This window comes from Pseudoliparis swirei, chromosome 6 (genome assembly GCF_029220125.1).
Source record: "Pseudoliparis swirei isolate HS2019 ecotype Mariana Trench chromosome 6, NWPU_hadal_v1, whole genome shotgun sequence".
In the NCBI taxonomy this organism is placed as follows: Eukaryota; Metazoa; Chordata; class Actinopteri; order Perciformes; family Liparidae; genus Pseudoliparis; species Pseudoliparis swirei.
This window is the reverse complement of record NC_079393.1, coordinates 4,095,123-4,120,628: the sequence shown is the minus strand read 5'-3', so window position 1 is coordinate 4,120,628 and position 25,506 is coordinate 4,095,123. Positions and strand designations below refer to the sequence as shown.

The 25,506-nt window shown below is 42.8% G+C and overlaps 1 protein-coding gene across 2 annotated transcripts in view; it reads left to right on the top strand.

Annotated features, from left to right (window-relative positions):
• swap70b (switching B cell complex subunit SWAP70b) overlaps positions 1–16,731 on the top strand; it is a 28,396-nt gene extending 11,665 nt beyond the window's left edge. The window contains exons 4-12 of one of the 2 annotated variants that reach the window (XM_056417854.1): positions 1,462–1,689; positions 5,910–6,056; positions 6,485–6,593; positions 7,185–7,366; positions 11,847–11,954; positions 12,129–12,295; positions 13,985–14,183; positions 14,672–14,768; positions 15,691–16,731. In XM_056417854.1, the coding sequence (XP_056273829.1) occupies positions 1,462–1,689; positions 5,910–6,056; positions 6,485–6,593; positions 7,185–7,366; positions 11,847–11,954; positions 12,129–12,295; positions 13,985–14,183; positions 14,672–14,768; positions 15,691–15,809 (1,356 nt within the window). In that variant the 3' untranslated portion in view covers positions 15,810–16,731. The remainder of the gene's footprint in view (positions 1–1,461; positions 1,690–5,909; positions 6,057–6,484; positions 6,594–7,184; positions 7,367–11,846; positions 11,955–12,128; positions 12,296–13,984; positions 14,184–14,671; positions 14,769–15,690) is intronic. The other variant, XM_056417856.1, reaches the window with a different exon arrangement.
• The last annotated feature ends 8,775 nt before the right edge of the window (positions 16,732–25,506 follow it).

The following is a 25,506-nucleotide window of genomic DNA, read 5'->3' as shown; positions in this document are numbered from 1 at the left end:
GTTCGCTGTCCCTGGGACGCGTCGGCATCAGACTGCCCGTCTGCAGGGGGGGAATGGAACAGAGTACCTTTTACTCAAGTACTCCAGTATTCACTTGTACTTAGATTGAGTATTTTCCTTTTTTTGCATTTATCTGACCATTTTTGGTCCTAAATATGATTTATGCACTCATAACATACCTAAGAGCTTCTAAAGAGTTCCATATGGTTATAAAGTAAACTGCCGGACAGGTAAAACAAAAACAGCTGAAAGAAATAGTCCATTAATCAATTACTCGACTGACAATAATATGTTTGATAAACTCGAATAAATAATAAATAAAATAAAATCGAATAGTTTCAAGTAATTTTTAGTGCAAATATGACGACGTTTAATGTTTCACAAATGGGCGATTTGCTGCTTTTCCCTTTTAGTTATTTAAATCTATTTTAAATTGTTGTAGTCTTTCTTTTACTTTATTTTTATTGCAAGTATGCATACCGGGGGGGGGGGGGGGGTGCAGGTGACTTTCTTTTTGTTGTTGTCACCACTCCACATCCACGTTGATTGACGCCTCAAAGCTTTTAGAACCACAACTACAGTCATTTTATTGTTCTGAGCACAAATCTAAATAATGATAATAAACAGTTTAAGAACAAAAGGTCCTCCGCTCTGACTCAGCCCTGTAATGATAGTAATAACAAATATACATTGTCATTATATATGACTACGTTTATGGTTCCAGCTTCACAAATGTGGCGATTTGCTGCTTTTCTTTTTGAGTTATTTAAATCTATTTCACATACTTTTACTTAATATTTAATTTAAGTATGTTTTTTAGAGGTTTTCAAGCAGATGTTAGGGTCCTAATTCATCCTCTGACACTGGGGACTAATTTCTGAGCCGAAAGGGTTCTGGCTGATGAATCATAGTCCATGGGCTTGGGGGGGTGGGGGGGGGGAAGTTATTAAAGTAAATGTGTAGAAGTAGAATCAACTTCTGCAGTAACTTCCCGGTCGCGTCACAGAGCTGGAGTCGCTCTGCTCAGCCCGTTGCTCAAGAGCAGAAAAGGAAGTTTCCAGCTTCCTGTTCTTTTACGAAACGCCGGAGGATTTATTGTTGGGTGGAACAGGAAGAAAATGTATATATATATATATATTTACATATATATATATATATAATTAATGTATATACAATTAATATATATAAATAATTATATATATATAATTATATATATATGTAAATATATATATATTTACATATATATATAATTCATATATATATAATTCAGATATATATATATGTATATATATATAATTATATATATATAATTCATATATATATATATATATATATATATGTTACATATATATATGAGCTCCAATGAGTAGCAGGAAAAACACTGTATAGTCGTCCTCAATACAAATGAACCGCTTTAATAAAAAGCGTAAGATCTAATGTTTTCGTGTGCGTCGCTAACAGATCGAGTACTTCCTGCGTAAGCTGACGGAGGCGATGGGGGGCAGCTGGGTGGAGGAGCGCTACGAGGACTACAAGATGCAGCTGACCTCCAGTCAGCAGAGCCTGACCGGCTGGGCGCTCATCGGCCTGGTGGGCTCGGGCCACTTCAGCAAGGGCTCGGAGCGCCAGGCGCTCAGCATGGGCATCAACGGGGTCTACCAGGAGCTCATCATGGACGTGCTCAAACAGGTGGGAAGAGGCCCCGCCCCCTTTTTGGCAAAGCGGCCAAACGACAGCAGCCGGTGTGGCGCCCGTCACCGGAGTTTATGTCGTTGAGCGGCGCTGGGATGGGAACCGGTGAAAAGAAGAGAGAGAGAAGAGCTGTTCTGACGTGGTTGAAATTACATTACATTACATTACATGTCATTTAGCAGACGCTTTTATCCAAAGCGACTTACAATAAGTGCATTTCAACCTAGAGTACAAACTAAGAACAACAAGAATACAGGAAGTAACATTTCCTCAACATAGTCGAACTACAAAAGTACCATAAGTAAGTGCTATCTAAGTGCCACTGAAGTGCTAATCTGTGTTTTAATCCAGATATAGTCGGAAAAGGTGTGTTTTCAGTCTCCGACGGAAGATGTAGAGACTTTCTGCTGTCCTGATGTCAGTGGGGAGCTCGTTCCACCACTGAGGAGCCAGGACAGCAAACAGTCTGGATTTCGAGTGATTAGCTCGAGGTGCAGTAGTCACAAGTCGATTGGCTGTTGCAGAGCGGAGCGAACGTGCGGGTGTACGGTGTGACCATATCCCGGATGTAGACGGGGCCCGATCCGTCTAGAGCATGGTACGCCAGGACCAGTGTTTTGAAGCGGATGCGAGCAGCCACCGGTAACCAGTGGAAGGCGGAGGAGCGGAGTGGTGTGGGTGAATTTCGGGAGGCTGAAGACCAGTCGAGCTGCTGCATTCTGGATGAGCTGCAGGGGTCGGATGGCCTTAGCAGGTAGACCAGCCAGGAGGAGTTGCAGTAGTCGGCGTGAAATGACCAGAGCCTGGATCAGAACCTGCGCCGCCTTCTGAGTAAGAAGAGGACGTATTCTCCTGATGTTGTGCAGCATGTACCTACAGGAAGCGTCGTCGCAGCGATGTTGGCCGTCAGGAGAGTTGACTGTCGAGTGTCACCCGAGGTTCCTGGCAGTCCGGGTAGGGGCCAACACAGAGCTGTTGAAGGTGATAGTCAGGTCGTGGGTGGGGAGCCTTTCCTGGAAGGAATAGTAGCTCAGTCTTGTCAGGGTTGATCTTCAGGTGGTGAGCAGACATCCACTGAGAGATGTCAGTCAGACAGGCAGAGATTCGTGCCGCCACCTGTGTTTCGGACGGTGGAAACGAGAAGATCAGTTGGGTGTCATCAGCATAGCTATGGTAGGAGAAGCCATGCGAACGAATGACAGAGCCGAGAGAATTTGTGTACAGAGAGAAGAGGAGGGACCCAGGACGGAGCCTTGAGGAACCCCAGTAGTGAGAGGACAAGGATCAGACACAGATCCTCTCCAAGTTACCCGGTAGGTGCGGTCTTTAAGGTAGGAAGAGAAAAGAGCGAGTGCAGTGCCTGAGATCCCCAGGTCCTGAAGAGAAGAGATCAGGATCTGGTGGTTCACGGTGTCAAATGCTGCAGAAAGGTCTAGAAGGATAAGGACAGAGGAGAGAGTGCTGCTCTAGCAGTGTGAAGCTGCTCAGAGACAGCAAGGAGGGCAGTCTCTGTCGAGTGGCCGGCCTTGAATCCAGACTGGTGAGGGTCAAGAAGGTTGTTACTGTGGAGATAGGAGGACACTTGGCTCAAGATAGCTCGCTCCAGAGTTTTGGAGAGAAAAGGAAGAAGAGAGACCGGTCTGTAGTTGCTGACTTCAGACGGGTCGAGCGTGGGTTTCTTCAGGAGAGGGTTGACTCTCGCCTCCTTCAGAGAGTTAGGAAACAGCCAGTTGAGAGGGAGCTGTTAATAAGATGGGTGAGGAAGGTCAGAAGGTCAGGAGCAATAGCCTGGAGAATGGGAGACGGACGGGGTCAAGGGCGCAGGTGGTCGGTCGGGAGGTCACCAAGCTAAGAACTTGATTGGGAGACAAGGGGTGAAAGAGGAAAGAGAGGGGATGAAGAAGTTAGTGTTGGTGAGGTGATAGAAGATGGATTTGTAAAGGAGGAGCGTATGTCGTCTATCTTGTTTGTAAAGTAGTCGACAAAGTGGCTCGGCAAAAGGGTGGAGAGGAGGAGGGGACAGGGGGATCAAGGAGGTTGGAAAAGATAGAGAAGAGTTTTTGGAGTTAGAGAAGGAAGACTGAATTTTGGTCAGGTAGAACGAGCTTTTGGCTGCAGAGATAGAGGAAGAGAAGGAGGAGGAGAGATTGATAGAAGAGCAAGTCTTCCGCTTGATTCGATTTGCGCCATTTTCTTTCCGCCGCTCGCAGGGTGGCTCTCTCGGCGCACCGAGTCCGACAACCACGGAGCCGGAGAGGATTTCCGAACCGGTCGTGTCTTAAAAGGACAAAGAGAATCAAGAGATGAAGACAGGGAAGAGAGGAGAGTGTCTGCGGCAGAGTTAGGATGCATGAGTGAGAAGCAGTCAGTTGAGGGGAGAGCAGATAGGACAGAGGAGGCCAGAGAGGAGGGGCAGAGGGTGCGAATGTTGTGGCGTACAGGTGCAGAGTCTGTAGATATGGGTGGGTTGTCAGTACCAGAGAGCGAGAGAGAGTAAGAGATGAAGAAGTGGTCAGAGACATGGAGAGGAGTCACAGTGAGGTTAGAGGTAGAGCAGTTTCTTGTGAAAATGTAGTCAAGGTGGTTGCCGGCTTTGTGAGTAGGAGGGGAGGGACTGAGTGAGAGGTTAAAGGAAGACAGTAAGAGTAAGAGATCACATGACTTCTCTGTCTGGATGTTAAAGTCACCCAGAAGGATGAGCGGGGGGCCGTGTTCATGAAGTTCGATAGGAGGATGTCTAGCTCGTCAAGAAATCTCCCAAAGAACCAGGGGACGGTAGAGAACAACAATGTGAAGTTGAACCGGATGAGTAACGGTCACCGCATGAAACTCAAAAGTCAGTGGGATAAAGAGTGGAAGCGGGTAGGGACAGAAACACCATGTGGGTGAGATGAGTAAACCTGTACCTCCACCCGACCAGAGGGTCTGGGTGTGTGGCTGAAGGAGAAGGCAGAGGAGAGAGCAGCCGGGGTAGACGTGTTGTCTGCTGTGATCCAGGTCTCAGTGAGAGCCAGGAAGTCAAGCGACTGCTCCACAGCAAAGCCAGAGATGAAGTCGGCCTTGCGGTTGGCTGACTGACAGTTCCAGAGGCCTCCTGTGACCAGGTGCTGGGTGTGAGTAGAACGGGTAGGAAGGATAACAGAGGAGGGGTTCCGGTACATGAATGAGCGAGTCCTATAGTAACTACGAGTAGAGATACGCACAGGTATGGAAAAGACACACATATTTAAAAAATGGGGAATACTCAGCCACCCCCGAAGACTCCAACGGAAGACTCCTATGTCTTTGTCCTCCGAGTCTTGACTCCAACGGAAGACTCCTATGTCTTTGTCCTCCGAGTCTTCGTCCGATGAGTCACGCTGACGCTACAGCTGACGCGAAAAACCCCACCCGGTTATGAGCCCAAGTTAGTGCCAATTACCTCCAGCCGCGTTGACACCGCCCCTTGGCTTTTGGTATTCAAATGACACTCAATAGAAACCAGGTGACGATCGCTCGTCCAATCAGTGAAGATTCAGGTGTCGGAACACAGGACACACCTCTCTACCAAAACAACTCCTTAAAACAGGACAGACTAACAATCTAGCAGCTTTAGACAACAAATACAACAGTAACTTTAGCAGATAAAACTAGTTTAAAGAAGATACTTAGCAGGATCCAAGTAGTCAGTAGTCTCGCCTCACAGGTAGAAAATGCACAAGAAGACGCGTGATTGGTTGACGCTTCAGATTGCAGCTTCGTGAATTTGTCGCCCGTCGCTTTAACGTAGCGAGAAGTTTACATGTTCAGTAAGAATAAAACATGTTCAGGTAACAAAAATAACGTCGTAAAAATATGCAAAAAAGCTGCAAATGAAATGAAATGATTCATAAATCATCAAAATAAACCGATTGTCAAAAGAAGAAATCCGACGTGTCGTTTATGAAAAGAGGAACTACGAGTTTGTGGTCGGCTGCTTTTTTTGTGAAAGTCTGGATGTGTTACCGTGGTTACGTAGAGACTAAAACCACAAAGAAAACGTTCATGATTGTGAAAGTAAGAAAACACTCGCTCCCACCCTCTCTCCCTCTTCCTCCCTTTCCCTACCCCACTCTCTTCCTCCCCCCCCCCCTCTCTCTCCCTACCCCTCTTCCTCCCCCTCTATCTCTCTCCCTCCCTCTCTCTTCCTCTTTCTCTCCCCCTCTCTCCCCCTCCCTCTCCCGCCCCTCCCCCTCCAGGGCTACATCCTGAAGAAGGGTCACAAGAGGAAGAACTGGACGGAGCGCTGGTTCACGCTGAAGCCGACCTCCATCTCGTACTACGTGGCGGAGGACCTGGCGGAGAAGAAAGGAGAGATCTTATTGGACGGGAGCTGCGGCGTGGAGGCAAGAACGACCTGAAGGGCTTCTTTACAGCCTCCCCCACCTGTCAATAAACTAGAAGATGTTTGATGATTGATTATTAATGAACAGTGATGTCAGATAAACAGATTAACGATTAACTGGCGATCAATAATCACTTCTCTATAGATTATTGGGTCGATGTCATCGTGAATCAGTTTATGTCAGAAGTTTAGTGAATAAAAGAGATGAAAATATATTCTTTGGAATTTATTTTTTATTGATTAATGAATAATAATAATACATACAATTTCTATAGCACTTTTCAGAATACTCATATATGCTTTACAACACATAAAAAAATCCTAAAAGCTATTAAATTAAATGAATTAAGACAAGACTGATTGTCGTACTCTTCACGTTTGCTCGTGTGTATATAAACCTGTTGTTGTTGTTGTTATTTTTCTCTGCAGCCGCTACCAGATAAAGACGGAAAGAAGTGCCTGTTCCTCATCAGGGCGTCACATAAGAGCTTTGAGATCAGCGTGTCGGACAAGAAGAAGAAGCACGAGTGGATTCTGGGTAATTAGTGATGTCATCATTCCTCTTAATTCTCATGTTTTGTGTTTTTAAAGATTTGTGTTGATTATATTGATTTACATTCACTGATATGAAATGGGATTTTAAAAAATTGGAATTAAAAAGAGAAAGGAAAGCTTTTTCAAAAGTAGAATAAATCCAAGAACAAATAACATGAATCTGAACTTCTCCCATTTATAATAAATATACTCACCACATATTCTCATATTCATTCAACACATTTTGACCCTATAGTTATAATATTGCAAAAAATTTTAAATTTATATTATACAAAATATTTATGCTTGCAGTTGTTGTCAGTTTTTAAAACTGTCAAATTGTTATCAACATTAATATCATAAAGAATTTAATTATGAATACAAGCCCACGTTTCTCTTCCTCTTCATTTCTCGGTTCCTCTCAGATGAGCTTCAGCTCAATCTGCAGATCATTTTATTCATTCATTTTGCATTCTCTTGCGTATTGAAAAAATAGTGAAATATGCACTTTTATAATTTGAAGTTGAATAAACCCTATTTGGTCTTTGTTATTAACCTGCTCCTCACTGGTTCTGGACCTTCTCTTCCCCCTCAGCCATCCAGAGCTGCGTGGGCCTGCTCCGTCAGGGCCGGCCGGCGCCGCACCGCGAGGCCCGGCAGAAGCGGCGGGAGCAGCGGCTGAAGCAGCGCGCCGAGCAGGAGGAGCTGGAGCTGAGGATGAGCGAGCTGCAGTCGGCCAACGAGGCCAAGCAGCTGGAGCTGGAGAACATGAGGAAGGTGAGGAAAGAAAACAACAACAACAACACATTTAATGTTCACTGTGAATCCCGTCTGGTTGCCAGATACATATATATATATATATATATATAAATATATATACATATATAAATATATATATATTGAATATATATAAACATATATATTTAAATATATATATATAAACATATATATATATAAACATATATATATATATATATATTGATATAAATGTATATAAATAAATGTATAAATATATATATACATACATATATCTATAAAATACATATAAATATAAATATACATACATATATGAATAAATATATAATATATATATATATATATAAATAATTTGCTCAATTATTCTATATTATTTTTCCTTTGGGCGAGAAAAGATAATGAGCATCGGGTGGTGGAGGTTGTTTTTTCATTATTAAAATGTGAAATATATATTATATTAGAGGAAAAACACTGACTTCAGAGATTCAAATCTCATAAAACTAAAAGGACGGTTGGACTAAGAATGAAACAACAGTTCAGTAAATTAAACTGGGGATGTGTGAGACACAATATGAAGAAAAACAACGAGTTAACTGGGAATAGTAATGAATATTATCTGGGTGATTCAGTAGTTACACATACAGCGTCATCTCCAGATGCCATCAGGGGGAGGAAGGAAAGGAGAAGGGCGGTCACTGGAATGAGTTTGTGACTGGAGTTTGAGGGATTTCCCCTCCAAGGGAGTTTTTACACCTGTAGGATAAACAAAAAAAAGATATTTACTGTTCTTGCTTAAGAAACCGGAAGCAGCTCAAAGGGACCTGGAGGAGGAAAAACATTCACAAACATCTCTTGAGAAGCACTTTGTGTTTCAGTCTGTGTGTATCGGTCAAGATATAAATATGTATATATACACACACACATATATATATATATACAGACATATATCTCTCTATCATCATCGCTGCAGTTACAATGAGAACTGCTGACGCCATCACAACAAACGCCTCCAAGCCGAGTCGACGGCATTCCTCGGTGGTGAAGTCACAACTTCAACACAACGAGAGTGACGTGTGTGTTATCTGTGGAGATCTTCTAAACGCTGGTTTCAGTCACACACACACCCACACACACACACAAATGAAAGTAGGTCACCTCCAAAGCCTCATGAATACCAATAACAGCCCCTTGTGATGAAGGGTTCTCCCGGCTGCAAACGGAGGAGAGTGTGTATTGCACGGCGTTCGTCTCCATTGAACTCGTTTTTCCAGTAAATCTCCCCGAACCCGCCGCCGCCGTCTGACCGGTTGTGGCGGTGCGGTTCATCTCTGAATGCCGGTATCGGACCGGCTGCTTCCTGTTCACGCTGCGAGGGTTAAATTATAGAACAATGAACCGGGATGGATGGATATATATCATGTCTACGGAAGTTTTTTTGACACGTTTTGGCCTTTTGAGGGACACGAGAAACATTTAGTGTGACGGTTAAGCCGGTTAAGTTTAACTTCAACAAACTAGTTATTTAGTAAACTGAAACGGGTGTAAACGCAATTTTAAATGTGTGTGTGGTTGAATCCCTTTATTAGACACACATATAGACTTTTATTCAATATAATACGACAGATCTGCCACTAATTCAACATTTAGGAAGATGCTAATGTTTGTTTGTTTGTTGTTGTTGTTGACACTGTCGGAGAGTTTTCAATTGAACTCGGTTCATTACTGAGTCGTAGTCGGTGATGGCGCATTACATCGAAACGTGTTGTTCATTCATGTTTATTCAATACGTGTCAAGTCAAACATGATTTAGATTTTATAGAAAAATATATAAAACGAAAGAAAAAAAAATACACATAATTGTAAATTAATAAAGCAATTAGGAAAATGGCAAAAATAATCGCAAATTAACTCATAAACAAAGCAATTGGTAAAATACATTTTACGTAGTCTAACGATCAGGCATGGGAAAGTTGGCGGAGCTAAAAAAAAGCCACCGGAGATAACAGCGGGGCGCTTTTTAGAAGACATTCGAGGTCGAGCGACAGATGGAACAAATGAAAAGAGACGTCTGTAAGTCCGGAGAGGCAGCCGGTTCTTCACCTCCTTCTACTTCAAGGAGCTTTCCTTCATTAAATGGAATAATATATATAACTTGAAGACAATAAAAAGAGGGGAAAAGGAACAAGTTGTTGTGTCGCGAGTGGAATCCAGTCTGAATCTGTGAAGATGGATCAATTCCTCTCAAGTTGGGAAATTGCAACGCCTTAAAAAACGGAAACTTGACCGTGTGACTTAATTCAATATAATCCCGTTCAACAGCACCGCAAACTAGAACCTCAATAAAAACCCAAAAGATGGATGGACACATCTCTTCTCTTTGTAAAAAGGTGGCAGATGAGGCTTCATTAGATCCTCCAGGTGTACCTAATAAATTGACCACCGACCGCATTAACAATACATCGGTTTAACTCTTGAGATCAGATTCATAAAACGATGGGCATGGTTCTGTTTTTTAAAATCTCAATAACTGTGAAGCACGAGACGGCCGTCATAGAACAGTAATCGTCGCCCTCGATGACTCGTCTCCGTCTCTCCTCGAGTCGTTAAAAACATCGGCAAAGAGGAAGAAGCTCCGTTTTTTGCCGCACGTGAATATTTATAGCACTATTATTATTAATCCATCACATGTTCCTCTGACCCGTCAGCGGCAGATCATCCTTCCACACGCCGGACACACACACACACACATACACACACACACACACACACACACACACACACACACACACACACACACACACACACACACACACACACACACACACACACACACACACACACACACACACACACACACACACACACACACACACACACACACACACACACACACACACACACACAGCGCTTCATCAACGATCAGTGAAGCGGGACATCAAGGGTTAAATGTCAATAAAGTTTATTGATTGGATTATTTCCCTCCTCTTATCGCTCACTTATCACTGCACACGTGCGCTCGCTGCATGTTCTGCTTTTATAAATAACAGTTGATGAGTGGGGAAGTGTGTGTGTGTGTGTGTATGTGTGTGTGTGTGTGTGTGTGTGTGCATCATTTACACATCTGGCCCCTGGACTCTCAGTATTTCCACCGTTCTTTTCACAGCGGGCGTGTCTAATCTAGGAAATATAGGAAATATTTCTAGTTAAATGAACTTCATAGATGTTTATTTGTTTTACTTTGTATTTGCATTATTTTCTTCTTCTACATAATTAATCATGGTTGTCAGAGGCTGAGGTCTAAGATTTAAATTGCTAAAGTACTGTTTCCCTGTGATTGTTGAGCAAGTGGATCACTTTCATAGCATTGACACATATGTGTATATATATATATATATATCTATATATGTATTTTAGCTGAATAGGTAATCTCAAAGAGTATAATTCCTAAGCGTAACTACCAAAGCGGCGTCTCCGCGCTGCAGTCCAACGGGTTCCCGTGGTGGTTTTGTAACTTGTTTGTCTTTGTGTGACACTGCTCTCTAATGAACGCACAACAATCTGCCATTGAGGTGCAAGTCCTGTCTCACAGAGGGACAATGAGAACACACACACACACGCACACACACACACACACAAGAGACAGCATGGCTCTCACACTATTCTGCTATGTGTGTGTGTATATATATAAACTGAAAATGACACACTGTATATATGTGTGTGTGTGTGTGTGTGTGTGTGTGTGTGTGTGTGGTAGACTCTCAAGTCTTAAAGACGCAGTAACGAAGAGTCTGTATACTTTTAAATTTAAGTAGTAAATCACCATTTTCAGTCACCTTTTATATTTTTATAAACATATATTATAAACATATTATTTGCAGTTATATATCTATATATATCTCTCTCTCTATATATATATATCTATAGATATATATATATAGATATATACATGGATATATGTATAATTATATCTATATATATAGATATATTTATCTATCTATATATATATATGTATATATATTTATATATCAGAGATGCTTTCAATTGTTCACAGATTTCCGTTGTGTGTTTTTTTTCGTGCTCTTTTTCTGGCCGGTGAACATTCTTTCACATTAGTTCGTGACGTTGACGTCTGAGCTGAACTTTTCCCACCGCAGTAACACAAACACTTAATATTCTTCTCCATTGTCCACGTGAGTAAACACACACAAGAGGCACGTGGAGCGGCAATAATTAAACATCACTTTATCCTATTTGTTATATATTTTTAAAAGGCCACCACGCATATCAACGGATGAACTCCATGGATCTATTTTATTTGACCTTTTTGTAAATTTCAGGTTTTTCTTTTGAAATCTGCATATTTCCTCGACTCCTTCACTCTGCCTCCTCTCGGGAGCGTCATCTCTTTCTTAATGGATTAATAAATAAGTTAAAAAGGTCCTTTAAAAAAAATCTCCTTGGAGTATCTGACCTCTGCCCCCCCCCCCCCCCCCCCCTCCAGGCTCTGGAGGAGGCGGCGATTGACGCAGCAGAAGAAGAACGAAGGCGCCTCCAGACCCAAACTGAACTGCAGGACCGCTACAGGACCGACCTGGAGAGAGAGCAGACGGTACGCCCTCCATTCATGTCCCCGTTCCTTTAAGATACAGCACCTTTTTGGGAAGGAAAACACCAGAAAAATGTGATTTATACGCATAGAAATGTTTAAAAACTGTAAATCCTCACAAGCTAGACGTAGCCAATGTGTGACATCATGATCCAAACGCTTGGTGTGGACCTGCAGGTCCGGAAGCAGATGGAGGAGCAGGTGGCCCAGAAGTCCACCGAGCTGGAGCAGTACCTGCAGCGGGTCCGCGAGCTGGAGGACATGTACGGCCAGCTGGAGGACGCCCTGGACAACGAGAAGCGCGCCCGGCAGGAGGAGGAGGCCGTCCGCCGGCTGCAGGCACGGTGGGTTCATAGAGGAGGAGGAGGAGGAGGAGGAGGAGGAGGAAGAAGAAGTTATCGCAATATTCATTCATTGGCCAGAGACCAGGAGGTTAATATACAGGGTTCATACACATGAAACCAAATTTCCATGACCAAATATTTTGTGAAATCTAGGTGTATACGTGATAGTAGATTATCCCTGAGCTACTGTTGCCATGGCTACCGAACGTTTTCAGCTACGGTGCGTTCACTCGCAGTGCGGAAAAAAAAGAAATTGCACCGCCAGTATGAGAGCGTGTTTAAAAAAAAAATGTATTTTTTCAAACTCAGCGTAAATGGAGAATGTAAATATAACAAGACATCATTTTCATTTCTTTTCCAAAACTTTTGGGATTTTAATTTTTTCAAGGACTAACTATTTTTAAATTCCATGATTTTTCCAGGTTTTCCATGAACCGTGTGAACCCTGTTACACCAGAGTAAATAATATTAATGTGAATAAGTAAATACTAGTGACAGAGCAAATCAGGCGTTGAGAGAATACTCATAATCCAAAATAAATCAGAAAGAAAGAAGAGGAATCGCATCAGAAACCCTCTTAAAAGTGTGTTAAAACAAACAAACACACACACACAGGATCCATAGAACAACATTCTGCGTTGTCCACGTCTGATATGAAATATTTGACGTCTACCTCGTCACGTGGGTCGAGTCTGTTCAGACATTCAACTTCTACTTCCCTCTCTCTCTCTCTCTCTCCACGTTTCCTTCCTCTCTGCTGACGTTTACTTTCCACCTCACGGTTGATTAAAGTCCTGGTCCAGTCCATTATCATTTTTTGAGGGGGGGGGTTTAAGGACAGGCATGGGGCTGATTTGAGTCTCATGTGACCCGGTGAGTTCTCTTTCATCAGTAGCACCACAGGACTTCCTGTGGGCCAATGTACTTGCCCAATTTTTCCATCAGGTTTATATCTGACAGACAGAACATCCATTAAAGCAACAGTGCTCTCACATTTGTGTAATTTAAATCTCTGGCTGCCTTTCTTGATATAGAGAGAGTGTTTAATTCAGAATAGTAACAAAACAAAGTCCATAACTACACATCAGCACCACCTGCTGACTCGCCGAGGTATTACAACCACCTCATTGTAGAAACACACATTAGTAGTTACTGATGAACTCTTTCACTGCGTTTTGATTTAGATAAAAGGGTTGACATTAAATATATTCATTACTTTGATTTGTATATCCACATGCATATATATATATATATGTAAATAAATAAATCTCTCTCTATATATATATATGTGTAAATAAATCTATAAATATACATTTAAAAATCTATAAATATATATATAAATACATAAAATATATATATATATATATATAAAACAATATATATAAGTAAAAAAAGAAATATATATACATCCACATATAGATGCCTGTTTATATATTCACAAATATTTGTGTAAATGTCCACGTGTAAACAGTATGTGTATGTGTGTGTGTGTGTATAAATACATAGCAACAATTTTTGGATTGTACATCAGCTCATAGTCTTTAACATTAAAAAATATAAATAACCTCCACACGTTAACTTCCCTCCTTTTTAAGACATCGTTTCATGTGAATCTGAAACGAAGGCTCAGACCATCTGGACAGACAAACGGGATTTATCATCCTGACCCACCTCCGTGTCCGTGAGCAGGTTGCTGGAGGAGGAGGCCGCCAAGAGGGTGGAGCTGGAGGAGTTCCACCTGCGGCAGCAGCGCGCCCTCTTGGAGACGGAGGCTGAGAAACAGGAGCTGGAGAAGGAGCGCCTGGCCAAGGAGAACGCCCTGCAGGCCGCCATGACGCAGCTGGAGCAGCTGGAGCAGGAGAGGCACGGGGCGCTGGAGCAGTACCAGGTCAGCTGGTGGAGGAGGAGGAGGAGGAGGGGGGGGGGGCGAGACCAGAAGAGCAACCTGGTTGTTTCTAAATCAATTTACAGTCATTTAAAAAGACAAAGTAATCAAGTGTATGGACCGATAAAAAGGCCTATTGTCGCTCCCAGATTATCGCCACCAGATCTCAAACTTCACGTCAATTTGTGCATCTTGAACAAAGAAATGCCAAATAGTCACAAAGCAACAGTTTGCTAATGTAGAGCTTTAGTTTAGTTTAAATAGCAGTGTGTTGTGCAGTAATTAAGAATTTACAATGACATTATGACTTCATATCTGTCTAAAAAAAATAAAAAAGAGGAGTTCTTTGTAAAGAAGTATCTTTCCTCACCACATGGTGTCACTGTTTGACACGTGACGGTAAAATCCAGACGGGAGCGTAGGTTATTTCAAAAAGCTTAATTCTTAAATTCATAAACGTTTGTGTCTCGTTGTTTTTCTCGCGTGAACAGACGGTGATGAAGAAGCTGGAAGACGCGACCAACAAGACCAAGACCTGGAAGCACAAGGTGGCCGAGCACGAGGGCATGTTACGGCTGATCCAACCAGGTACACACACACACACACACACACACACACACACACACACACACACACACACACACACACACACACACACACACACACACACACACACACACACACACACACACACACACACACACACACACACACACACACACACACACACACACACACACACACACACACACACACACACACACACACACACACGTCCACACGTCCACACGTCCACACGTCCACACGTCCATACGTCCATTTAGGTTCACTGTAATAAATATATTGGGTCAATCATTATGCACAAAGCCAGTTTTGCATATCAGATGAGGGACTACTTCTTCCTTTTAAAGGTTTTACTGAGAGCACAATAGTAAACTGTGTTTGAGGTGCGACAGAAAGAGACTTAAAACTACGTCAAACGGAAACTATTAAAAGGTTATTTTGTTTTTGTGGAGCGGATTTCGTCTGAGCTGCAAACTCCTGCCACGAATACATGTAATCTTCGTCTTCTTCACTTCACAATAGTGTTCATCAGTTAATTTATTAGAGGAGAACTTGACTCTTTTTTAAATATGAGACTCAGCCAGCTAAAAAAAAAATATTCCAACACAAATTAATAATCACGTGTAGGACAAATAATTACTTCTCGTTGCTTTTAGATTTCCTCAATACTAAATATACAGATTTATTTCCTTCCTCCAAGGTCCATATATATTTTATATGTAAATAAATATATAAATAAAAATAAAAATATATATAAATATATATATAAATACATTAAAAATATATATAAATAAATATATAAAACAATATATATAAGTACAATATATATATAAATATATATATACATCCACATATAGATGCATGTTTATATATTCACAAATATTTGTGTAATTTAGCTTTTGGATTTCCTCAATACTAAATATACAGATTTATTTCCCTCCTCCAGGGTCCAAGGGACAGCAGCTGATCACCAATTGGGGTCCGGCGGCCTTTTCTGACGCAGAATTCAGTTCCAGGCAGAAGAAGTGGCAGGAGACCAAGAACCAGGCGACCCAGGCCCAGTAGAGACCCCGTTAGACCTGAACCGGAGAGGACTGACTGGATGGGGGGGGGGGGGGGGGGGAATTCAACTGGATGATAGTTTCAGGCATTTTCAACAAACAAACAAAAAGCTCAAGTTATTAATATTAATATTCATCCATCATCCACCACAGATGAAGTCATTTTGGGCCAAGGAGCAATCTGAACTCCTCAAAAGTTAATCCCACATTTACAAAATGACTATTCACAACAACCAGACTCCATTCAACTTGCATTTAAATGAAATCTGACTTTAAGATGTGCCGGTTATGACGGGTCACGAGTGGAAAAGAGTGCCCGCCGCTACCTCTTTAACCTTTTGTAGATGTCACATCTATGACATGCACTACTTCTGAAACCAGAGTTCAACGCCAGTTGCTCGAGCATGTTCCAGGTCCACGTTGTTTGGGAAACCGTTGGGACATATAAATATAAAAAGGGACTTTTTGTACGTACATTAATTATGCTTTCCCCCCCCACGTTCCTTATTAAATTAGTCACGCTGCATGCAGGCAGCATCAGTAAAGGGTGACATGTCATGTAAAGTCCATGATGTCCAACAACGTGGTCTTCTAAACAACCTGAACTATAATTCATGTGTAGGCTTCACTAAACATGTTCTCACTGTTATAAAAGGTGTTTTATAGATTTATATCTGTCTAAAAGAACCGCCTCTTAAACATTTCCTGCTTGTAAATAGTCAGAAATAGGGCATTCGGCTAAAATCTCACCCACAATGCTAACGGCAGAACAATTGTCCCGTGTTGTTGTTGTTGTTGTGTAACCACCAGTGCCTTTGATATGGTCATGAGTGAACATTGTGATTTCTATATTATGTTTTTATATAAATATATAAATGTAAAAATCAAAAGACTGAACTATGGAGTAAACGTCTTAAATAACTGGCTTTCTGTATTTTGTCTTTGTGTACATTTGCTAATTTTTTTAAATATCACAAATACGACAGCAGAAATTTAAAACGTTACTAAACTGTAGTTTTCCTTTAATCAAAATACTCTTGTAAGTGAAGATAAATGAAATGTGAAGTATTTCCTTTTTCAACACAGAAGATTGTCATTTGATGTGGAGGACAGAAAATGACGCAAGTATAAATAAATAAATGCATGAATAAATACAGGAATAAATAAAGAAATGCTTAAATAAAGCTATAAATAAATAAATACAGGTATAAATAAATAAATGCTTAAATAAATCTAAAAATAAATAAATACAGGAATAAATAAATAAATGCTTAAATACATCTATAAATAAATAAATACAGGAATAAATAAATATAAGTTATACCCAAATATATTTATACATTTCTGTATTTCTTCATTTATTTATGTCTCTCTTTATGTGTCCACACGTATTTCTTCATTTGTTTATGCGTGACATTTATCTGTCCTTGTATGCAAATGAGCTGGGGGGTCAATTTGAAGTGAGATCAGTGGCAATTGGATGATCACACAAGCGGTACTACACACAGATGTCCACCTGGGGGCGCCAGAGGGCAACAAACAGCTCTGAGACAGAAGTTAAGTGTTCCTGATGCTAGAGACAACAGAAGCGTGATGGAGAGACACTTTCTGTTAAAGTGGAGTACATGTTGTACCTGCGGCTCATCTGGGCACTAAACGGGGACTTCATTTCCACGACTTCCCCTTCTAGAACTTTCATATTCCCCAAAACATGCAGTGTTATTACAATTATACTGTTAATATTTAAAGAAACTTGAGTTGAACACACTTAAATATTAAACTAAGAATGTTGGGGGGTATTTCTAAAGTATTTTTATGATATCCTTTTAATGTTTGATTTTAAAAATATATATTTTTCTTTCAAAAACTGTTTTTTCTATTCATTAAGACCTCAAATTAATGGACAACGGTTCAATTTGAACGTTAACGAGAGAAACCATCGGTCAATCAACCAGATGACAAAGTTTATATCCAACTTGCTTTTTTTTATAACCGATCGATCGTTTTAAAATCGTTACTGAAATGTTGAGGGTGTGAATATCTTTGGGTTTTGGACATAAAAGTTATTAATGTAGTTTAAATTACATTGTGTTGTTTTTAAATGGTTTACTTATTCCATAAAGGATGAACACCAACAAAAGATGGCCAACAACAGCAAATATATGTAATATATTGTGTTAATGTCTAGATTAATAGTGTTTTACACACTCCTTGACCTCCTGATTTCATCTTTATTGTCCAGTACTCTTGCTGCTCCAGCCGGTGCTTCGCTGTCGTTTAATCTGCAGAATTTTTTCCACCCCTCCGAGCGACCCGACCGGCGCTCGGCTCGTCGCGACGCGGTTCAACGTGCCGAAAAAGAACAACAGTATCGAAAAAATGTTATGCAGAACAGACCGCCGGCTTAAGAAAAAAAAGAAAAAAAAAGATCCCCAACTAAATTAATTCACTCCATCCTCTCCTCCGTATCGTGCAACAATTGTTAATTTGAGTGGAGACGGGAGAGACCGAACAAACACACACACACTCGAAATACGTTCCCAAAAAAAAAAAAGAAGAAATGTGCGGTCCAGATGCGCTCGGCGCATACCGCAGCTGCACTAACATCGCTTTATGCAACAAGATGATCATTAACGCAGAGTGCCGCGCTCTGTAAAAAGAAAAATCCCCCCCTGCCGCCCGCCCGTCACCCCCAGCAGCGTCTGCATCCCATCATGCCTCTCTCTCTCTCTCCCTCTCTCTCTCTTTTAAACATCCTCACACTCATCAGCCCGAGGTTGCGAGGCTTGTGGCACGCGCGCTGCATTCCTGGGAGGTGATGCGAAACAGAAATGCATTAAATTCCCCCGATCTGGAATCCATCGCAGGGGGTGTGTGTGTATGTGTGTGTGTGTGTGAGAGAGAGGGGGAACGCAGTAATGGGGGTGGAGGGGGGTTGGTCGAGAAAAAAAAGGGAGAAGGATAAGGCGGGGTTAAGGGGTCTCACTGCCCCCTCGAGTCCCGGAGCGTCGGAGATACAAAAAAGTTTGAAGACGTCTGAGGAATTCAAAATATATAGGGTTAGAAAGCTTTAGGAATTTGGGGTTCCCGGGGGCCCGCAGAGTTTTTTTTTTTTTTTTTTTAACGGATCAGCGGAAGTACTCCTGGGACAGTAAAAAAAGAAAAAGAAAAAAGAAAAAAAACGCCTGCGGAACATTCACCTTCCTTCCACAGCGACGTGACAATTCATGGGACCCCAGGGGGGTGATATACCGGCGCGTTGAGAAGTCAGCGAAAACATCTGGACCGGAGAGAGAGAGAGAGAGAGAGAGAGAGGGAGACAGAAATAGCACATCGCCCCATCTCCACATTATAGGATTAAAAGGTCCCGTAGAAAAAATTCCTGCGGGGGGCCAACAACGCAAACATATGTCGCCCCCTTCTCGTGAAAGAGGAAAAAAAGACAGAAAAGAACGAGAAGAGGGTCCAGAGTCTTCAACCTTATTTCACCTGCATGAGGTCCGTCGCCACATGTCCCCCCCTCCCCCCCCCCTCCGGACGTTTCACAACATCAAATTAAGGATTTGTGTAATAATGTGGGACTCGCACCAAATGACTGCAGGTTTTAGTTTGAGTAGATTTCTTGAGGTGCGAGGAGAAGGATTTTGGGAAAAAAGGGATCTGGCTCCAATCAGCGCATCCGACCGAGGTCGACCCCGTGTGTGTGTGTGTGGGGGGGGGGTCAAAACAACTTTTCTCAAATTGTTCAATCCAGATATAAATGTTTTTTTGGGGACAATAATAAGAGCCGAGCGATACGGGTGAGCCGCGTGCCGCTCTGACCTCGTAGGTCAAAGGTTACTACGGAAACGTGTAAAAAAAATTTTTTGTAAAACTCACACACTTTCCAAGAAATTAATGCACCCTAAAATACACACACCTCCATGCATGCTCATGGTCCACACCTGGATACGTGATTGTGGACACACACACTTCACACACCCTAAACCGCTCCAGTATCGCTGAGTCTCTCGTCTGACTCCATCCCAGAGGAATGCTGTACGTGACAAGATAGACTCCTCAAGTCTCTTCCTCGTCTTCCTCCTCTGTGAACACAGAAGAATGTGTGGCAAGGCGCAAATGTAAAACACAAGTGTTTCTGTGAAGCAACCCCCAAGGACGGCTCCGCGCTGCTGCCAGCACATCAAGTTGTTGTTCTTCTTCTTGTTCTTCTTCTTGTTCTTCTTCTCTTTCTTTCTTTATTTGCAGTTGAGAACTGTCTGACTTTTCGTGGCTGAGCCAAGTTCCGAGCTGAGCATCGTTTACCGGCGTCCGACTCTACTGCACCAGAGTGGATGAAAATGAGAAGAAAACACAGTGCTAAAAATACCCAGAGTGCATCAGGGTTAAGAGGAAGCAGGTGAACCGAGACGCTGGAGCTCTTCTGGCTTGATGAGGCGATGGAGGAATTACCTGCACTGTATCATCTCCCTCCCTCCCTCCCTCTCTCTTCCTCCCTCCCTCTCCCTCCCTCCCTCTGTCTCCCACTTTTTATCTCTCTCCCCCTCCCTCGCTCCATCTCTCTCTCCATCCCTCCATCCCTATCTCTCCCACCCCCCTCTCTCTCTCCCCCCTCTCTTCCTCCCTTCCTCTCTCTTCCTCCCTCTCTCTCTCTCCCTCCCTCTCTGTCTCCCACTTTTTATCTCTCTCCCCCTCCCTTGCTCCATCTCTCTCTCCATCCCTCCCTCCCTATCTCTCCCACATTATCTCCCTCCCCCCTCCCTCTCCTTCTCTTCCTCCCTCCCTCTCCCTCTCTTCCTCCCCCTCTGTCTCCCACTTTTTATCTCTCTCTCCATCCCTCCATCCCGATCTCTCCCACCCCCCTCTCCCTCTCTCCCCTCCCTCTCTCTCTCCTTCTCTTCCTCTCCCTCTCTCTCTCTCTCCTTCTCTTCCTCTCCCTCTCTCTCCCTCTCTCCTTCTCTTCCTCTCCCCCTCTCTCTCCCTCCCTCTCTCTTCCTCCCTTCCTCTCTCTCCCCCTCTCTCTCTTCCTCCCTTCCTCTCTTTACCTCTCTCTCTCCCTCTCTCCCTCCCTCTCTCCCTCCCTCTCTCTCTCTGCCTCTCTTCCTCCCTCTCTCTCTCTTCCTCCCTCTCCCTCTCTATTAAAGACGAGTGTGTGATCGCAGCACAATCGGCTTTGTTCTCCCGTCAAGAAGAAGACATACGACTCCCCCCCCCCCCCCACTGTCATGCTCCTCCACCGGCCCGGAGCTCCGTCACTCCTCAACATCCCATAATCTGAACACCAACGTGACTAATGGACATTTCGGGAAAAGAGACACGCCAGCGACACCCTGTTGAGATCAGCGCCTAAAAATAAGTCGTATAAAAACATAAAAACAGTGTGAATGAGTCACTTTAAAGTCCATTGTGCAGTTTATAGAGTATCGAGGCTGGGCGACACGGTCGGAATCCTCCATTAGCAGGAACTTCATTATTTATAACTCATTTATAAGGAACTTGTGTGCAAAATATTCAGATTTTCTTGTTAATATCATTCTGGCAAAGCAACAACAATCAGCAGATTCGTTGATGAAGTTGCAACCTTATTTTGGATAATATAAAATAGGCAGTAGAGTGTGCAGCGTAACAAACATTACACTTTAAATTATTATTTTTACTATTATTACCTTCGCATTGGAAATGCAGGTTGTTTTGATCGCCGTGTATTTATTTATTTATTTGTATGCGTGTTCCTCGCATAACTCAAAAAGTATTAAACCGAATCGCATGACATTTGGTGGGATGATTGGTTATTATCCGGGGACCATTTGATTAGATTTTGGGATGGATCGGGTCAAAGGTCAAGGTCATGAAAAGGTCAAAATCTTCTTTTTACCATAGCGCGGTCAATTTCTATCCAATTGGCATGCAACTAATGCCAAAATGTTCATAATTCAATGCCCAATCTTGTGATATGCGAAGGTATGCGCTCTACCGAGTGCCCATTCTAGTTACTTTTATTATAGTTATTATTATTATGTCATTAAGCTAACGCTTTTATCCAAAGTGACTTATAACCCCGTCACATTCACACACCGTAGACGCAGCTACAGGGAGCAACTCAGGGTGAAGCGTCTTGCTCAAGGACACATCGACTAGGGCGGGGATTGAACCGCCGACCCCCTGATTGAAAGACGGACCTCCTAACCACAGTCGCCCCTCAAAGCGACCAGGACGTGTATTTTCTATCGAGAGAAGGAGGGACGAGCGTTCCAGAGTCTTCAATGATAAAATACGTTTTCAAATCATAAGTTTTAGAATCCACCGACACCGCTCCGTCTCATCCGGCAGTTGCCAAACATCCAAACATCCAAACATCCACACATAGAGGCTCACTCTGTCAACGCCCCGTCACGACCGAGGAGAGACATACGTAGTAAACAAACACGTCGGGACTGACAAACGGCCTCCGCTTTAAACGTCTTGGGGTAAATAGATTCCCGAGGCCGTCTCTCCGCTCTGCGACGAAACATTCCACAGAGTCCTAACGAGGACAACGTGACGAGCAGTTTGGGATAAACTCTCCGACTCCAACAAAGTGTCACACACAATCACCGAGAAAGAGAGAGAGAGAGAGAGAGAGAGCCAAGAGTGACATCTCCGCGGTGACTCAGGGCAGCAGAATGCGACGCAGCCGGAGACACGGGGACAACAATACTAAACATGATATTTTCCAGGAAAAAAAGCGTTTATGTGACACTTGTGGGACCGTCCATCTGCCGGATTTGGGAGGAAACTATGTGGAATTTAAACCCCCCAAAACATCTTGAAAATGTGATCTACATTTTTGCTCTGCTTGATGCATAAGTGCGTGAATAAAAGAGAGGATGGGTGGTAGACGGAGAGGGAAGCGTCCCTCCGAGCTCTCGTTGTTGACGTGACCGCCGTTGGCTTCCATTGGCTCGGAGAGACACGCACACACTTTCAATTTAGAATAGAAAACGAGGAATGTCGCAAATTTAAATTCCCAGAGGAGCAGGAAAACACTTGAGAGAAGAGAACTGGAATAAGTGATGTTGACCCCCACCCCAATATGAATCCGATTTGTGACATGCGCATTTCCTGCACGTCATTGTCCTGAAAACGAATAAAAAGATCAGATTGTAGAAGGAGATCATCTATAATTGAATAATAAGGAATGTATTTCTTGACCAACAATACAAAACTAAACTTTATAGCCGCGGGGGGTTGTTGTCAAAATAGATAACTTCTTCCGCCAATTCCCCCGCCCACTGGAATGTGAAGACTCCGAGTCCATCCCGGACATATTTGCACTTTCAACACAACAATAAAAAAATAAAAAAAGAAGAAGTGAGAAATCAAAAATCGCAAACATGTGTCTGCTGGGGGTCAACAGGAAACATTTGGTCTGAATCATTGGTGGCGTGGCGTCAACAAGGTGCTGGAAAAACACATTCCTCAGGCGATCTCCGCGGGTCCGGATCGACACGAGAGCTTCACGAAAGATCCGTGGGCCGAACGTCCACGACGCAACACTCAAACCCAAAAGGTGCCATCTTGGATTGGGATCTGGTCGAGAAGGACAGCGAGCGTCAGCCATCTTTGAAGTGCTTGTGCCGAAAGTGCGAGCGTGTGCGGTGTGTTGACGCAACGGCATCTTTAACGGATCCAGTGCCCGATGTCGGGAGGTGTGTCGGGGCTAAATGTAGACATGGCTGACGCGATGCTGGGAAGGAGGGATGGAGGATGGAAGAGACTGGAAACTGTGAATAAATAATTACATCCTCATTTACGCCGAAGAATCCACGACACCGACTACATCCGCGGTCAAAGGGATGCGTGTTGGACTACGGTACGGATTAGGATTATTAGTAGAACTTCAGGGTCCCTTTTGTTTGCAATTAATAAAAACTAGATGCCACTTCACCATCGTAATTAGCAGCCTTAACTCAGATTAGTTCCGTAAGTCTTGCATTCAAAAAAGTAGGCCAACAAATAATGAATTAGCCATTATAAACATGTTTAAGCTAGCTCGTAGCTCTGTAGCTCGTAGTTCACGCTAGCTACGAGCAGTGCTATCCATTCTTTTGTCAGTGCGCCATGTGAACGGCTATTACAGGGAATACGGCCGAAGAGGTTTTTAATGTCGTCATTGTCAATCGTCGTTTTGTGCTTTTTTTTTTAAAGTATCGGTTCAGGCACCGTTTAGGCACCGGTATCGTTTTATCGGAAAAAGAAAAAAAACTATACCCATCCCTAGTTTTCAGCATCGCTGACAATATGGACGTGTTAAAAAAACAAATGCAGGTGATAACTAGCAACACAACTCAATAAATGGCGATACCGGTCCGGTCATTTTGGTCCAGAAAGAAATATTTGGGCAACTTTAGGACTTTGAACATGTTCTCCAGACTTGGCTGACTCTCTGGCCTTTACTCTAGCACCCACTACGGGATTGAGAATTTTGCCTTTCACCAAAATAGCCCAACGCATATTCGATGGGTTGCCGTGGCGCCCGCCGCAGCGACTCCTAGCGCAACGATAACGGTAAAACCCCCGTGACGTTTCGAAGAAGAAATGTGAATCCAATCTGAACATCTGGTGTGTGATTAAGTCGAAAAGTATCAAACTGCCGATACGACGCAGTAAGAATCAGAACAATTTCTCATCTGTGTTGATTCCTGTGTAATTTGTCAAATCACGTAGCACCATTTTTTGGGGGATATTGACATTGCTTTTAATTGAGACGGATTAAAAATGGCCAACATAAGTGATTAACATCTGTGGCCTGAATACGTGTTGAGATTTCTGGCCCTATCAGTATTGTTTTGGAAAATAGTGTCTGACACGTACCCACATCTTTAAATGACTAATAATGGAAAAGATGGAGCTCCTAGCAAATCCTCTTGAATGATCTCAGTGGCCGTCTCTCACGCAGCATCTGAATGTCGTCTTGTGGAGATTCACCTACGAGACCAGATGGGTACCACAGGGCGCAGAAACTGGGTATTAAGACTTTAAGTAACTGAAATAATTCACACGTTTGTTTTCCAGACACAATTTAACAAGTACCAGAAGTCATGGAGTTTCTTCTAGCCATCGTTTTGCCTTTGCCAGTATTATTTTTCTGTGAATGTGTCAAAAAACAGCCCCACATTAAGAAGAAAAAGTGTGTTTTAGGTATCAGTAGCTGTGTTTCCGTATAATAGTCAAGCTAATTTTTTGCAAACTATTCTCAAAAAATAACAAAGGTGAATAATGCACGTCACCTGGTTTGGGGTAAATAAACTAGGCTACAGGGTATATTGGGCAGAAGTTGGCGCTGTAGGATACGCATGGCTGTAAACAACCAATAAACAGCAGAAGCAGTAGTGCTATATCGTGCTATATTCTTTTAACTTGAAAGTGTTACAGGAACATATTTATTACATAAATTATCAACCAGGCGGCAACCTCCTGTTCTGAAGTTTAAAAAAAAACTTGCATTCTCTCTCCTGACCACCAGGGGGCGGCGACTCTGGTTGTATAGAAGTCTATGCGTCATGTATTAAAGCTGCATTCTCTCTCCTGACCACCAGGGGGCGACTCCTGGTTGTATAGAAGTCTATGCTTCATGTGTTAAAGCTGCATTCTCTCTCCTGACCACCAGGGGGCGACTCCTCTGGTTGTATAGAAGTCTATATAATGACTCCACTTCTCTC